This window comes from Trachypithecus francoisi, unplaced genomic scaffold (assembly GCF_009764315.1).
Source record: "Trachypithecus francoisi isolate TF-2019V2 unplaced genomic scaffold, Tfra_2.0 Lachesis_group9, whole genome shotgun sequence".
In the NCBI taxonomy this organism is placed as follows: domain Eukaryota; kingdom Metazoa; phylum Chordata; class Mammalia; order Primates; family Cercopithecidae; genus Trachypithecus; species Trachypithecus francoisi.
The window spans coordinates 38,043,627-38,059,764 of NW_022681474.1; the positions used below are offsets into that span (position 1 = coordinate 38,043,627).

At 52.4% G+C, this 16,138-nt stretch overlaps 1 protein-coding gene across 34 annotated transcripts in view; it reads right to left on the reverse strand.

Annotated features, from left to right (window-relative positions):
- Positions 1-419: 419 nt before the first annotated feature.
- Positions 420-16,138, reverse strand: part of CAMK2G (calcium/calmodulin dependent protein kinase II gamma) — a 63,051-nt gene continuing 47,332 nt past the window's right edge. For 9 of the 34 annotated variants that reach the window (XM_033208417.1, XM_033208392.1, XM_033208387.1 and 6 more), the window contains 8 exons: positions 14,053-14,121; positions 12,823-12,867; positions 10,177-10,225; positions 7,453-7,566; positions 5,403-5,478; positions 4,948-5,042; positions 2,931-3,175; positions 420-2,431 (listed from right to left, as the gene is read on the reverse strand). In XM_033208417.1, coding sequence (XP_033064308.1) covers positions 2,943-3,175; positions 4,948-5,042; positions 5,403-5,478; positions 7,453-7,566; positions 10,177-10,225; positions 12,823-12,867; positions 14,053-14,121 — 681 coding nt within the window. In that variant the 3' untranslated portion in view covers positions 420-2,431; positions 2,931-2,942. Of the gene's footprint in view, positions 2,432-2,930; positions 5,043-5,402; positions 5,479-7,452; positions 7,567-10,176; positions 10,226-12,822; positions 12,868-14,052; positions 14,122-16,138 lie in introns of all 34 variants that reach the window. The other 25 variants (XM_033208400.1, XM_033208404.1, XM_033208411.1 and 22 more) reach the window with 12 other exon arrangements.

The following is a 16,138-nucleotide window of genomic DNA, read 5'->3' on the forward strand; positions in this document are numbered from 1 at the left end:
GTTGGAGGTTATGAGAAATTTTTTTTTTTTTCTGAGACGGAATCTCACTGTCCCCTGGGCTGGAGTGCAGTAGCGCGACCTCGGCTCACTGCAACCTCCCCCTCCCGGGTTCAAGCGATTCTCCTGCCTCAGCCTTCCGGCTAGCTGGGATTACAGGCGCCCGCCACTATGCCCAGCTAAATTTTTTGTATTTTTTAGTAGAGAAGGAGTTTCACCATGTTAGCCAGGCTGGTCTCGAACTTCTGACCTCGTGATTCGCCCGCCTCGGCCTCCTAATGCCTGGGATTACAGGCATGAGGAAGTTTTATTCTCAAAAGGTCCCAATGTAAGTAGGAAGAGATACCTCTCTCCAACCTGGTAGCCCAGGCTACTAAAATCTATGCCTCTAGCCGTAAACCTCCAACAGCAGTAACACAATGGACTGTTTAAAGGTTATTTTATTAAATATCTTCAGTTCAAGGTTTCATTGTAACAAAGCTATGAAGGGTCTACCAACATTCAGAACAAACACTATTTTTAAATTATTTCTATGTTGTCATGCAAAAATTCTGCATCAAATGCCTTCCATTTCTTGTTTAAAAGGTGATTTTTTAATAGTCTATTGTCTACAGATGCTGACATTAGCCCCAGAAGAGGAGTAAGAATGCTAAGAAGTGGGGCTGGAGCAGCCATATGAAGCTATGGGTCTCAATGAATTCTAAGACCATTTGTCTTCAAGCCAGCAAAACGAAACCCTGTGGTGAAGGGATCTGCGTGCTGGCACTGCAGACTGCAGGGCAGGAAAGGGCTAGGGCCCAGGGGCTGGGACATGCATGAGGTGCTCATAGGAGCCTGGCTAAATCCAAGCACCAGCACCTTTGAGTCTGCTCTCTTCTCAGCTGGCTCCCAAGTAAACCTGTAGCTTTGCCTCTTCTCCCAGCTCTCGTGCCTCCTGAAGGTAGTCCAGGGAACTGGAATCTACCCACCTTTCCCCCAAAAGTGGAGATGTCTGTGCAGATAAATCTGCAGCGTTGTTTTGAGGGAAACCAAGGCCATCACCAATCGCTCCTCCATTATCTTCTTTGCTATCTGCTTAGGGTATAGACCTCTTCCTCCTGGAATGGAACTCCTTGAGCACAGAGAGGGACAATGAAGGTAGAAGCCTTGGCTCTGGACACCTCTTTCGAGTTACATGCGGGGAGGGGTGATGGCCATGCAGATTGTCCAGCAGTAAGTCTATACTTCAGTTGGTCAGTAAAGAGGCCTCTGTAAGGACACCTCTTCTTCTTGCCAGAGCAGTCAGGTCAATCTCAAAGACAGGAAAAGAGATGGACGTGCAGCAAGGAAGAATAAGAAGGGAGGCAGCCTCGAAGAGAGCCTGAATGCATAGAAACGACCACCACCTCTTCTCCCACTGCCTCACTCCTCCCATCCCACAGGGGCACTTGGCAGAGGGCCCAGGCCCAGATGAGGGTCAGCATGGGGACCATTACCGTGAAAAGGCAAGACAAAGATGGTCCAGATCAGCACAGAAACAGAACAGCCAAAGGCGGCACGGGAGCCCTGACCGGGGCCCAGCTCTCTCCTTGCTGAGTTAGAAGAAAACATGAAGCAAAGCAGCAACAAACCCTCCCCCTCCTAGCTGCAAGGATAAGGCCTCAATATCAGGGCCCACATGCATTGTGCATCCTATAGAAATGGATGAGTGAGTGCATGTCAGATTAACACGAGGTTTCTCATCAGCTTCATGGTGGGCACACTTCTGCAGCACCAATTCTCTTCCCTTCTACACTAAACGAGACAGTACACATCAACGTCCGGGCCCTTAGTCCTGAGGCCACCCCTTCTCAGCTGCCTCCACAGCAGGCTGGGAGCTCTGTGTTCTCTCCCAAGTAGGTCTGATGGTCACGATGTTCTCATCAGCCCCATTCTAGGCGCCTATGCAAGTTCCAAGTAAGTCCGTTCCTAGACCTGGGGTAAGCAGGCCACCTCAGGAGCTCCAATCACATCATGGCCCCCAAAGCTCTGTCAGAGTTCTTGCCTGGTCCCCTTGAGTCCATGGGGACCAGAGAGGCCAAGCTCACCTCTTCAAGGCCAGTGGGTCAGCCCGCTGCTCATGCCAGGATAGACCTCATACACACTCCTGCCTTCTTGCCAACCCAAGGGCTGTCGGTGGTTTTAAAACGCATCATGGTACGGATTCCTTTTTTTTTTTTTTAAACAATCTTTTTTTCTTTTTTTTTTTTCTTAAATGTAAAAAACACCTCGGTACAGCAGAGACAGACACGAAGGGCGGGCGGGAGGGCTGCATGCAGGGGCGTGCATTGGCTGCTGCCGCTTTTGTAATTGAATTGTTTTAAACCTCAAACAAACAGGACTGCCGCTGTCACTCAGGCCCTCCAGAGCCACTGGCTGCGAAGGTTCGACCTCTGGCTGGAATCTCCTAATGCCCCTGTCAAACAGGACAGAATGTGGTAACAGAACAGAGGACAATGAGCACACAGATGAGTTCCAGCGACTTTAGCACGCTAAACACGTGGCCAAGTAGGCCTGAGAAGGTGGGGAAAGTGGGTGAAGCTAATGCTTAAATACAAAACTGCCTCCCATTTGCTGAGCACTTACTAAGTGCTTTACTTATAGTATCTTACTTAATCCTCACAATGATTAAATGAGGTAGGCACCACTCTCTGCCTCTCTTTGACAGCTAAGGAGACTGAGTTTAGGGAGGGGAAGTAACCTGTCTGAGGTCACCCAATTTGGAGTCACGGAGCCAGACCCCAGTCTGTCTGATTTCCGAGCACAACTTATTGCAAGCATTCTACCAGCCTTTGCCAGTCCTCTGGGATGGCCCACACCTCCTCTCCCAGGGCCACCTCCCAGCCTTCTCTTCTTCCTCTGACCCCACCTGTCCCAGGCCCTCCCAGCCCCTCTCCCCCCTCAACCAGGTGCACCTGTGGCTGAGCTCACTGCAGCGGTGCGGCAGGGGCCCCTGAGCAGTGATAGTGGACATTGAGCCACTTGCCATCCCGACGGTGCCAGACCCGGGTCTCTTCTGACTGGCTGGTGCGAGGCCGACCCTGCCCGTCGATGTACTGGGTGAGGCGAATGTAGGCGATGCACGCTGCGTCCTCCCCAATCACGTGGACGTGTGGGTTTAGGATGGTGGTATGGATAGGCTTGCTGTTCTTGGACAGGACTACAGGGCAGGGTGGAGTAGGTAAGAGGACATCAGGCCTGGGCACCTGCGTTTTCCTCCCAGCCTGCACTTCCAAGTCTTACCATCTCCTGAGCAACCATTCCCAGAATCTCCAAGTCCCCTCCCCGCCAAAACGCCCTCCAGAGGCCAGGATACCACATTACATTAGTCTCCTTTATCCAAAAGGAACAGAAAGATGGGTAACAATGATAGTAGCTGCTGCTCTTTTAATCAGCCATTGTGCTGGGGTTTTACATGCCTGAGCTGTATTTCTTGCTGGATAATATTTTCTTCATTATAAGATGAGGAAATAGGTTCAAGGAATAATTTGCTCAAATCACACACCTGAACTCAGGACCATGTGACTCTAACTGAAGCCTACAGATTTCCTATTTTGTTAGGCTGAGTTTAGATTTCAAAAGGCTTGGCTCGCCCCTAGCTAGGGCTGCAGAACAAAATCATGAACTTAAACCATTCAAAATTGATTTGTAATTTTTTTTTTAAGGCACCAAAGCTGAAATAGAATCACCAAAGCACCAAGCTCAGGATATTCCCAGGATTCTCTGGGGGAAAAGGCAAAAGAAGTTGGATTGCCATTATCAGCATATGCTGTGAAAACTGTGTTCCTTTTATTGAGATTCACATTTTAGTTCAATTCAAATGTTAGACAGGGGCTACATGTCACCTTCCTAGAATTAATATAAACTCTGGAATTGCTTCTGGCTAATAGAATTACTTAGATAACTGAGAGTTTATATATGCAGTTGAGATGTGATAAGGGTGGGGGTCAGCAGAGAAGTTAGTGACTAACTATAACTCAGGGCAGGATAGGGAAGGCCCAGCATAAAGTGGGAAGATATAAAAATAAGGAAGGGGAGGGTCTCATAGAGTAGACAGAAAGATGGGAGGGGGTGATAATTCAGCTTCTTATCCCCTTATCTTCCACGAACTGGCCAGAATGTACACCCCACCCCCTATACAGGACGCCTGCCTTCCTCCATAGTCAGCAAGATTCTAGCCACAACTTCCGATCTCACAAATCACCAAGAGTGCCCTGGTTTGCACATTCTTATCCTGGTTTTAATTTCCTCTATTTTGAAACCTGTAAACACAGAGCTTAATTCTTACGTGCTGAGATCATCTCAACCTAATCTCAAAGGGTTTCCTTCCAATCCATCTTGGAAAGAGGTGAGGCTTAAAGAAATAAATAAACTTTTTTTTTTTTTTGAGATGGAGCCTCGCTGTGTTGCCCAGGCTGGAGTGCAGTGGCGCAATCTTGGCTCACTGCAAGCTCCGCCTCCCAGGTTCACACCATTCTCCTGCCTCAGCCTCCCAAGTAGCTGGGACTACAGGCGCCACCACCACGCCCGGCTAATTTTTTGTATTTTTAGTAGAGATGGGGTTTCACCATGTTAGCCAGGATGGTCTTGATCTCCTGACCTCGTGATCCACCAGCCTCAGCCTCCCAAAAGTGCTGCGATTACAGGCGTGAGCCACCGTGCTCGGCAAGAAATAAGTGAACTTGATTGTGGTGACTAGCACTGCCACAAGGCAGTTGCAGAATGAATGGGCACTTGGGGCTCAGAGCAGGGCCTTCAAAGGTGCCTGTTTACAACCATCGGGGCACAAAGGGGCAAGCATACAGAGTAGGAGTGCAGCATAAAGGTCAAATAAGGGAAAAGTGGGCAACTGGGATGAGAAGGTGAGCAGGAGACAGAGGCAAAGGGGTGAAGGGGCAGGCAGGAGTATATCAGCAGCACGAACCCACTCACGATTCTCAAAGTAAAACTTATGGAAATCCATCCCCTCCACGAGGTTACCAAGGGCCTCAGGCTCAAAGGAAGTGAGGCCTGGATCACAAATCTTCCTGCAGGGAGAAAAAAAAAAGCAGCCTATCAGGCTTCTATGGAGCGATTTGTCTTCCTTCCTTATCAGCAGTGTCTATCCAGTAGCAGCAGGCTAGCTGTGGCCATCCCAGACAAGACAGCGAAGATCTTCCAGGCCTGCCTGCTGAGCCACTCAGCCCTGTGCTTTCGGCCCACCACCAGGACACCGTGGGTGAGCTCAGGGAATCTACCTGAAAGGGCTCCCAGCTCAGGAGAGGACTTAACTCAGATACTTTGCCCAAGGTCCAAATTCCCTTTCCCCAGGGTCCTAATTGTTGTCTGGAAGCAGGGAAGGCCTTGGGAGATGACTTAGGTCACAAAAAAAATGGGTCTCTACTTACGTGTAGGCCTCAAAGTCCCCATTGTTGATGGCTTCAATTAGCTGTTCTGTAATCTTAATGATCTCCTGTTTTCTCACTGTGGGGGAGAAAAATCCATCAATTTACCCACTGGGGTACCTCCCAAGTGACAGAGAGCCTTCCCCAGTCCTCAGGAGTCCCCTGTGATCACTTATGACAAAGACATCCCTCTTCTCTGTCTCTAGGGCCGTTGGCAGGAAGAGTGAACCCACCTTCCCTTCCATCTCCCTCTCTGCAGTGTGCAGACACAATGACCACTTCCTCCTGAAGCCCAGCCATTAGTTATGGTTCTTTGGCCTTGGCCTCCCTCTCCATCAACAACCAGGTTGCAGAAAACATGCTTGCCTTTAACAGATGAGGAGCCTGGTACATCATGAATGCTGTGAGCCCCTCCCCTGTATGAGCAGCCTCTCTCACAAGCATCTCTCAATAAGGCTGCTTCCACCCCCAATTTACTTCTCTCACCTGAAGGGGCTCAGTCAGGTCTCAATCACCACCCCCACTCTTAGCCCTCATTCAGTGGCCAGGATCCAGCCCTGGGCGACAGGCAGCCTGACAGCAGAATCCAGCTAGGGCTGGGGTGCCAAAGGACCATCAGAGCCCTAGGATGGATGCTTCCCACTGCTCATCAACTCCACAGGGCTTTTCTGGGAGAAATGATCCCAGAATTGTAAAAACTTGTGACAGCCTGTACCAGAGAGGCTGCTCCGTTTACCTCTCAAGGCTTGGGAAAGCTGTACATTTCACACCAGCTCTCATGCCAGGACGTGTCCCTCAGGAAAACCAAACAGGGCTCAGACTGACAGGCAGGCAGAGGTGGTGCCCTCCAGAGCCCTCCTCCCCAACCCATCCCAAGCCAAGGGACAGCTGGTGATGTCCTGCTGGCCTGGGCTTCTCTTATAGGGAATGCCACTATCAGCAGGGGCTGCCGCCAGGGTAAGGGAGAGCGTGGGTTGAGCTTGGGCTCATCTTAACCCAAGCCCTGGGTTGGCCCAGGCCACAACCCTTTCCTCACAGGAGCGAAAGGCTGCAAGACAACTGCAATCATCAGAACAGCACCACCATGGCCTGGCCGGGCCAGCACAGCCAAACAGCACAGCTGGGACAGGGTAGCGCAGCCAAAGGCACATCCAGGAGGGAGCCCCACAGCCATCAGCCCTGCTAGGCTGCAGCTCCAGGTGAGCAAGCAGCAGGTTAAGGGAAGCAAGGAGTTCGATCGGCTTCCTAAAGCAGCAGGCAGGTGTGCACCCACAACACACACACTCTCTCCAACCCACCAGACCCATCTGGATGACCTGACTGGGGCCCCACGGGTGAAGAGGGTTGTGCTTAGAAACTCTGCAAGGATAGATGGTGGGAGGAAAGGCAGCAGACACAGGCATCCTCCAGCACAGACGTAACTAGAAATACGAGGATGAGCCCGATAACCCAGCGAGGCATCGTATCAAGATTTCCTACTGCCTCGTCTTTTTTCCAATAAGGCTCTGAGGGGCATGCTGTTTTATTTCCACGTTACAGATAAGGAACCTGCAGCTCTGAGAGGTTAAACTTCACACTCTTGAAGGCAGTGTAGCTGGGATTTAAACTCAAATCTGTCTTGCCTCTGACCCCATGCTCTTAATATGTTATGCTGAGACTCAGGAAGCACTACATCCCCAACACAGTTCCTTGCTGTCACGATTTCCCCATCACCCCACTCCCACCCTCACAGACCTGACTTCCGACTCTGCCCTTCTTCCTGGCTCGGCGCTGAGGCAAGGCCCACTGCACATCTTGGGGATTTCTACTCCCCCCACCCCAGGCCATGTTCTTCCACCCACTCTTCTCGTATTTCTTTGGGCCCCAGACTCAGGGGCCCCTGCCTGGTCTCAACAGCACCTCCAATCGACCCCCCACCCCTAGCAGAGGCCATGCTCCCGGAGCTTACTACCATGGGCAGCTGGGCCAGGCTGACAGCTGTGGTGGGGGTCCCTGAGGGGCTTCAGGACGAGCCAGGGAGACGGAAGCCAGAATGTGCCTCCCTCACACTTACTGGCTGAGGAGCAGAGAGAAGGCTGGGGCTGCATGCCTGCAGAGGGGGCTGTTCTGTCCCGGGAGCTCCGTCCTTCAGGCACCGAGCTGCCATTCCCAGTGCGGAGCGGGGCAGCTAACCAGCCAGGGCAGGGCAGGGCAAGGCAGAGCAGCCAAAACAAACAGAATAAGGCAGGTGAGCGAGCAAGCCGGACAGGACCCGAGCCCATGGCGCTGCAGAGCCGGGGCAAGGGGACGCCTTGCCTCGGGCTGCTGTGGACACTGGACCACATCCCACGCCGCCGCCTCTGCCAGAGAGGCCTCCCAGCTGAGGGCACCAGGCAGGTGCCCAGACCTGGGCCATGGCTTCCAGACGAGCCTTACAATAGCCTGTCCAAGGACCCCTGCACCCAGGGAAGATGTTCCAAGGGGCCAGGCCACAGGGTCCAGAGCCCAGCAGTGATGGCGCCTCCTATGTTGCCAGCAGTGCTGGAATCGAACTGATCTGACCTCACTCAGAGGGGCCTGGAGCTACTATGATTCACTTCCTCGTAGCTTTCTGCTATTTTTTTGGTTCCAAAACGTTTGATGCCCCCTTGCCGCCGAGGGCATGCTCTCCCAGCTCTGTCCTGCAATGTTCCTCTGTCTTTTCTGATGGCCTGACCCAAAGTCACTTATGGAATTCAGGCAAAGGGAGCAATTCCAGGAGGCCCAACCAAAGAGCAGAAAAGAGATTCCCAGGGGTCCGGCCTGCCATGCCCTCCCACCCACCTGGCACTCTAGCCAGGCCCAAGCTTAGGCTAGTGGTCCTTACAGGCCCACCAGGACATGACCAAATGTGGCCTCACGGTTGTCAGATTGGTTCCAACTCCATCATTCAGGCCAAGATCTTAGCACTAGAGTGACCAACTCATCCCAGTGTTCCCAGGACTATCTGGGTTTTATATTTATTTATATATGTTCTTTTTTTTTTTTTTTGAGACGGAGTCTCACTCAGTCCCCCAGGCTGGAGTGCAGTGGCGCGATCTCGGCTCACGGCAAGCTCCACCTCCCTGGTTCACACCATTCTCCTGCCTCAGCCTCCCAAGCAGCTGGGACTACAGGTGCCTGCCGCCACACCTGGCTAATTTTTTGCATTTTTAGTAGAGACGGGGTTTCACTGTGTTAGCCAGGATGGTCTCGATCTCCTGACCTCATGATCCACCCGCCTCGGCCTCCCAAAGTGCTGGGATTATAGGCATGAGCCACCGCGCCCGGCCTCTTTTTTTTTTTTTGAGACAGAGTCTCATTCTGTCACCCAGGCTGGAGTTCAGTGGTGCGATCTTGGCTCACTGCAACCTCCACCTCCCGGGTTCAAGCATTTTCATGCCTCAGCCTCCTGAGTAGCTGGGATTATAGGACCCTGCCACCATGACCGGTCTTTTTTTTGTTTGAGAAGTTTTGCTCTTGTTGCCTAGGCTGGAATGCAATGGGGCGATCTTAGCTCATTGCACCCTCCACCTCCCAGGTTCAAGTGATTCTCCCACATCAGCCTCCCAAGTACCTGGGATTACAGGTACCTGCTACCACACCTGGCTAATTTTTTATATTTTTAGTAGAGATGGGTTTTCACCATGTTGGCCAGGCTGGTCTTGAACTCCTGATCTTCAGGTGATCCACCCACCTTGGCCTCCCAAAGTGTTGGGATTATAGGTGGGAGCCACGAGGCCCGGCCTTTTTTTGTTGTTGTTGTTGAGACGGAGTCTCGCTCTGTCGCCCAGGCTGGAGTGCAGTGGCCAGATCTCAGCTCACTGCAAGCTCCGCCTCCCGGGTTTACGCCATTCTCCTGCCTCCGCCTCCCCAGTAGCTGGGACTACAGGCGCCCGCCACCTCGCCTGGCTAGTTTTTTTTTTTTTGTATTTTTTTAGTAGAGACGGGGTTTCACCGTGTTAGCCAGGATGGTCTCGATCTCCTGACCTCGTGATCTGCCCGTCTCGGCCTCCCAAAGTGCTGGGATTACAGGCTTGAGCCACCGCGCCCGGCAGAGGCCCGGCCTTTTTTTGTAGTTTTAGTAGAGATGGGGTTTCGGCATGTTAGCCAGGCTGGTTTCGAACTCCTGACCTCAAGTGATCTGCTTGCCTCAGCCTCCCAAAGTGCTGGGATTACAGGTATCAGTCACCTCGCCTGGCCTATTTATTTGTTCCTAAATTTTTTTTTTTTTTTTTTTTATAGAGACAAGGTCTTGCTATGTTGCCCAGGCTGGTCTCAAACTCCTGGCCTCAAGCAATCCTCCTGCCCTGGCCCTCCCAAAGTTCTGGGATTACAGGTGTGAGCCAGCACTCCTGGCCCATCGCAGTCTTAAAACCAAAAGTTCTGCGTCCGGGAAAACTAGGATGATTGGTCACTCTATTTATGACTCATGACACTTGTGGGCTACTTTGGCAGGGACTTAGGGTACCCCTGTTCTGGGATGGCACATCATTATCAGCGACAGGAACAGTTCTCTGAGCCCTGCCCCCTGCAGAATCTCTAGCTTAGCTATTTTAGACTTGGGGTCAAAGAAGAGAAGCCTCTTGCCCAGCTCAGCAACACCACACAGGGGCCTCATATCTTGGCTTGTGGAAAGTAGCTTTTATACCAAGCCCTCTACTAGGGGCATAGGAGCCCGCATTCCCAGTTCTGGGGGCAGAAAAGGCAGGTGCCCCATTGGAGCCCAGGTACCTGGGTCACTGCTGGAGTCCTTCCCTCTCCAAGGGCCAGCACCTACCTTTGAGGTCCTCATCTTCTGTGGTGGTGTTGCAGCTCTCTGTGGAGCCCTGTAGGCCAAAAAGAATATGTTTCTATATGCTCCATCCCTTGGAAGCCAGAGGAGCAAAGCAGAACAAAAGCAGAGTTTGTGCTCCTACAAGAGGTGCAAGGAGACCATGGAAGGTTCTGCTTCCACCCTGGCTGTCTGACTCTTCCCAAATCTCCTCCCTAGTCTTCCCCCACTTGGTAAATGCCCCTAATTAGACCAGTTACTCAGGCTAAAACCTGGAGTCATCCTCAATCCTTCTCTTTCTCTTTTTCCCTTATATTCGGATTGCCCAATCTAAAAATAAAATCTTTTGGTTCTGTCTCCAAAGTAAATCCCATGTCTTACCTCTTCACTTCCAATACACAGCTACAACCTGACTCCAGGCCACCAACATCTCACACCTGAACCACGATAACAGGTTCATGGTCTCCCTAACTTCCCTAGAGTTTTTTTTTTTTTTTTTTTTGAAACAGAATTTTGCTCTTGTTGCCCAGGCCGGAGTGCAGTGGCATGATCTTGGCTCATTGCAACCTCCACCTCCTGGGTTCAAGTGATTCTCCTGTCTCAGCCTCCCGAGTAGCTGGGATTATAGGCACCTGCCACTATGCCTGGCTAATTTTTGTATTTTTTTTTTTTTTCTGAGACGGAGTCTCGCTCTGTCGCCCAAGCTGGAGTGCAGCGGCCGGATCTCAGCTCACTGCAAGCTCCGCCTTGCGGGTTCACGCCATTCTCCTGACTCAGCCTCCCCTACAGGCGCCCGCCACCTCGCCCGGCTAGTTTTTTGTATTTTTTAGTAGACACGGGTTTCACCTGGTTAGCCAGGATGGTCTCGATCTCCCGACCTCGTGATCCGCCCGTCTCGGCCTCCCAAAGAGCTGGGATTACAGGCTTGAGCCACCGCGCCCGACTATTTTTGTATTTTTATTAGAGACAGAGTTTCTTCATGTTGGCCAGGCTGGTCTCGCGCTCCTGACCTCCGCTGATCCACCTGCCTCGGCCTTCCAAAAGTGCAGGGATTACAGGCGTGAGCCACCGTGCCTGGCCCTCCCTAGAGTTCTTGATCATGATGTGGCCAGAGTGATGTGTTAAAGTGTCAAATAGATTCTATTACTCACTCCGAACAGCTTCTCCTTGCTGCTGGAAGAAAATGCAAACTCCTACAAGGGCTTCTGTAGCAGGCCCTGCTGCTTCTCCAACCTCATCACTCTCCTACAGTTCTCCCCATGTCACTTCCCTCTTCCCTCCGCTTGATTACACATGCCACACCTGAGCTTCAGTTCCTTCTGCCTAGGGCACTCAGCCTCAGAGTTGGCCTGGTTGCCTCCTTCCCACCCACCATTCAGTTTTTCGCTCAGATACCACCTCCTGAAAGAGGCCTTCTCCTGACTACTTAATTCAAGGCCCTGTTCTCTTTCTCTCTCTCTACTTTGGTGGGGTTTTTCTGTTTTTCATTTTTTAGATGGAGTCTTGCTCTGTTGCCCAGGCTGAAGTGCAGTGGCACGATTTCAGCTCACTGCAACCTCTGCCTCCGAGGTTCAAGCGATTCTCCTGCCTCAGCCTCCTAGGCAGCTGGGATTACAGGGATGTACCACCACCCCCAACTAATTTTTGTATCTTTAGTAGAGATGGGGTTTTGCCATGTTGGCCAGGCTGGTTTTGAACTCCTGACCTCAAGTGATCCGCCCGCCTTGGCCTCCCAAAGTGCTAGGATTACAGGCATGAGCCACTGCACCTGGCCTCCTCTCTACTTTATGCCATTTTCTTCAGATTACCTATTGACATTCGATTTTATCTTATTTATTTCTTTGAGAGACTAAGTCTCACTCTGTAGCCCAGGCTGGAATGCAGTGACATGATCTCAGCTCACTGCAACCTCTGCCTCCCAGGCTCAAGTGATTATCGTGCCTCAGCCTCCCAAGTAGCTGGGACTACAGGCACGCGCCACCACACCTGCCTACTTCTTTGTATTTTAGTAGAGACGGGGTTTCACCATGTTGCCCAGGGTGGTCTCGAACTCCTGAGCTCAGGCGATCTGCCCACACCTTGGCCTCCCAAAGTGTGAGAATTATGGGTGTGAGCCACAGTGCCCGGCCTATGTTATCTGTTTGCTTACTGGTTTTTTATCTGCCTCCCATCCCAGCCACCATTTGAACAGGTAATTTGTCTTGTCACCTCTCTAAACCAGAGCCATGGATGGTATCCAGGCTTAACAGATTGGTTCGGGAATGCTGGTGAAAACACCAAGGGCATAAAGGGGACAGGCCATGGAGAACGCTCCAGGGTCTAGAGATGCTTTTGCCTGTTTTTCAGTGAACGTTTACTCTTTTAAACTTCCAACATATGGAGGAAGATTCTATTATTATCATCCCCAATTTGCAGATAAAGGATACTAAGGTGCAGGGCCAGGATTCAGACCAGATCTGTCCGACTGCAAAGCCTGGGCTCCGTAAGGTAGAACGCCCTTCCTCAGAATGGAGCAACTATGGGCACAGGCTACCTTCAGCTGAGCCTCTGCAAACGCCTTGGCCTCAGGGTGCAGCCTACAGACCCCTGGGACCCAGCCCACCTGTCTCCTGCTGACCTGGAAAGCAGGAGACAGGCTCAGGAGCCACTCACCTTGATCCCATCTGTAGCGTTGTGTACCACAGTGGTTTGTGGCTCCTGTGAGAGAAGATAAAAATTACCCTTCCAACTTGGGAACAGACTATGGCTCTTCCCTGAGGAGCCCTACCTGCACCCCAGGACCCCCACAGACCCTGTGATGACCACTGAGGCCTGCCCACCAGCCATCTCCAGAAGACAAAATGTCCGGCTCAACTGGGGTCCCAGGCAGCTGGGATAGCCCTGGATTTTGGCAGCAGCACTGTCTGGTAAGAAAGAGAGGCCTGGCAGGTGCAGGTGCCCAGGAGGCTGAGACAGCAAGGGCCTCTGTCCCTGATTCCTGTCAGTTCTGAGGGCTTTTTCCACATGGGGTTCCCACGGGGCAGGTACACTGGAGGAGCTGTGGGACTGAGGGCACAGGCCGGGCCCTGTCACAGTGTTCATCACAGGGTGTACACTGGGGAGAAGAATGAGGTCTCCCAGAAAGAGGCAGGACAGGAGTCCCCCTCAGCAAGCTGAGCCCAGAGAGCCGCCCACTGCGCCCGCCTTCTGCCTTCCCTAGTTCCTGGCCCCACACTGCCACATCAGGTGGCATGAGGGTCCGCAGGAAGGAGGGGAGTAGCAGGCACCATCACCCCTCCCTCTTTCCCAGTCACCCCCCTGCTGACTCTCTATTTAGCCACCACTAGCAGAGGGAGCTCCAAGAGCACACAGAACCCCTGGAGGAGCCCAGAGAGAACTCAGCTAGCATGAGGCACTCCAGGAGCCTGGAGACCTCAGCACCATCCAGAGGTGGGGACCCCAGCCCTCCTTCCTGTTTCTGGCTTTGCAAAGGAGAGACTGAGGCAGGTTTTACAAGGAGGCCTCCAAGAACTGATGTTCAGGTCCCAAGAAAGCTCCTACCCTCTCCTTTCCTAAGCAACTCACCTTCCCAGCCCCCACAGCAGACCCACTGGGGGTCCTGGGCTGGGCCTGGGAGGTTCAGCTGAGAACCCTGATCACTCTTCCCCCCACCAGCGAAAGGAGCAGGAGCAGGAGCAGCAGTTCTGCCATGCGGGACGGAGTGCGGCCAGGCGGGACAATGAAGGGGAAGAGGCATACAGGGCAGCACACAAAGCAGTCTGCTCTATGGGCACCAAGAAAGGAACAGGCCCAGAAGGCCAGGGAGGGGGCACAAGAAAAGGAAGAGGGAAGGGGCAGGAGGCAGCCGGGGGCAGAGGCGGAGAAGCTGTAGTCAGGAGGTACCATGGCCGTCTGCAAGGGCGCGGGCTCTTGGGCTGGGCTTACGAGACTGTTTTTGTTGTTGCTCTGTGGCTGAGACAAGAAAACAGATGGTTTAGTTCCTCCAGAGTCCCCAAGGCCACTCAGGTTCAACTCCCAGACCTCCCTTGCCCTCTGGCCTGGCCTGGAGGAGGTAGGCCTGAGGTGGCCTCCATAACACTGTGCAGATGGGAGCAATGGCTGGAGAGATGATCGGAGGAAGTATTTGTGGGACCCAGAGACCTAGCTCTTGGGGCACCCTCAAGGCGGGACCAGCCCAAAGCCTTGTTTTAAAGCATCTCTCCAGAAATCTCTGCTTATGCCAGGTGCCATGTCATTACACAATCCACACCTGACCCAAAGAAGTTGAAGATCTTCTTCCCACTATACAGGGAAAGGCAGGGGTAATTTATAAGAAAGCAGAAGAAAATTCAGAAACTCTGGTCCCCTGTCTGTGGGCAGTCTCCTGCTGCCCTTTCAACCCAGCACCTTTATTTCCTTCTTACAACACCAGCTCGAAGCCTGAAACAAAGAGAAAGGAGAAAAGAAAGTATGCCTGGCTTAAGAGATGGTGTCCAGAGGATGGGGGTGGAAGTCCATTTCAGACCAAAATGCGTTCACTGACAGGGAGCAGAGTTAGGGCTGTGCTGTTCACTTTTTTGCCTAACAAATCTTAGGCCTGACTGGCTAGAAGTAAGGGCAGTATTCCGGGGAGGGGCAGGTGAAACCCAGAGGGACTGTGGCTGTAGTCCCAGAATCTGGCCCCCAGGACAGAGTAGGCCACACACAGGCCAACATTCCCAACAGCACCATGATCACCAGGGATATCTCCTTGCCTTTCAAAACTACATGGTGATGGCCAGGCGCGCTGGCTTACGCCTGTAATCCCAGCACTTTGGGAGGCCAAGGCGGGTGGATCACCTGAGGTCAGGAGTTCAAGACCAGCCTGGCCAACATGGTGAAACCTCATCTCTACTAAAAATACAAAAATTAGCCAGGTGTGATGGTGCATGCCTGTAATCCCAGCTACTTGGGAGGCTGAAGCAGGAGAAGTGCTTGAACCCGGGAGGCGGAGGCTGCAGTGAGCCAAGATTGTGCCACTGCACTCCAGCCTGGGCGACAGAGCAAGACTCCATCTCAAAAAAACAAAAACAAACAAACAAAAACATTACACAGAGGGGCACAACAAGGGAGGGGCAAGGGGAAGATGGAAGGAAGGAAGGAAGGAGGCTGATCTCCAGGGCAGGGAGCCACATCCATGTGATATTCTCTGCCTCTGATAGTTCCCTAACCAGCATAGTCAATCTCACTGAGTTCCAGTGGGGTTGGGGGCCACTGAGAAGCAGCCTGATGCCTGCAAATTCTTCAATAGGAGGTGGGACAAATGTGTGGCTACCATCCCTGCACAGGGCACAGATGATACATCGACAGCTAGAATGTGCGTCTTCTCTTCTAGGACATACACAGAAAGCATCCTACTTCTTGCCTGGAGGCCTCTTGGACCAGACCTGAAGCCGTCCACTGCCAGCTTGCTATCAATGGCTCAGACATCCCCAAACCCAGGGCTAGGCATGGAACCTCAAGCCAGGCACCAAGTGACTCCCTGAACAAGACTCCACAGACTGCGGCAGGCTAGAGAAGAGGGGTCCCAGGAGTAGTGAGACGGTGCTCTAAACTCACAGGAGCTCTGCTGTCTCCATTCCCACCAAGCAGCAGCAAAGCCCACCTAGCTCAGTGAATGATGCTGACCTGTTTGGTTACCTGTAAATCCCAGCTGAGGCCAAGACCCTCACAGGGGGCAAAGACTCCAGGGTGCCCATAAAACCTGCAGAGGGCTGGGATGTCACCCAAGTGGCCCCACCTCTGGGTTTTTTTTGTTTTTTTGTTTTTGAGACGGAGTCTTGCTGTCACCCAGGCTGGAGTGCAGTGACGCGATCTCGGCTCACTGCAAGCTCTGCCTCCTGGGTTCACACCATTCTCCTGCCTCAGCCTCCCAAGTAGCTGGGACTACAGGCGCCCGCCACCACGCCCAGCTAATTTTTTGTATTTTTAGTAGAGACAAGGTTTCACC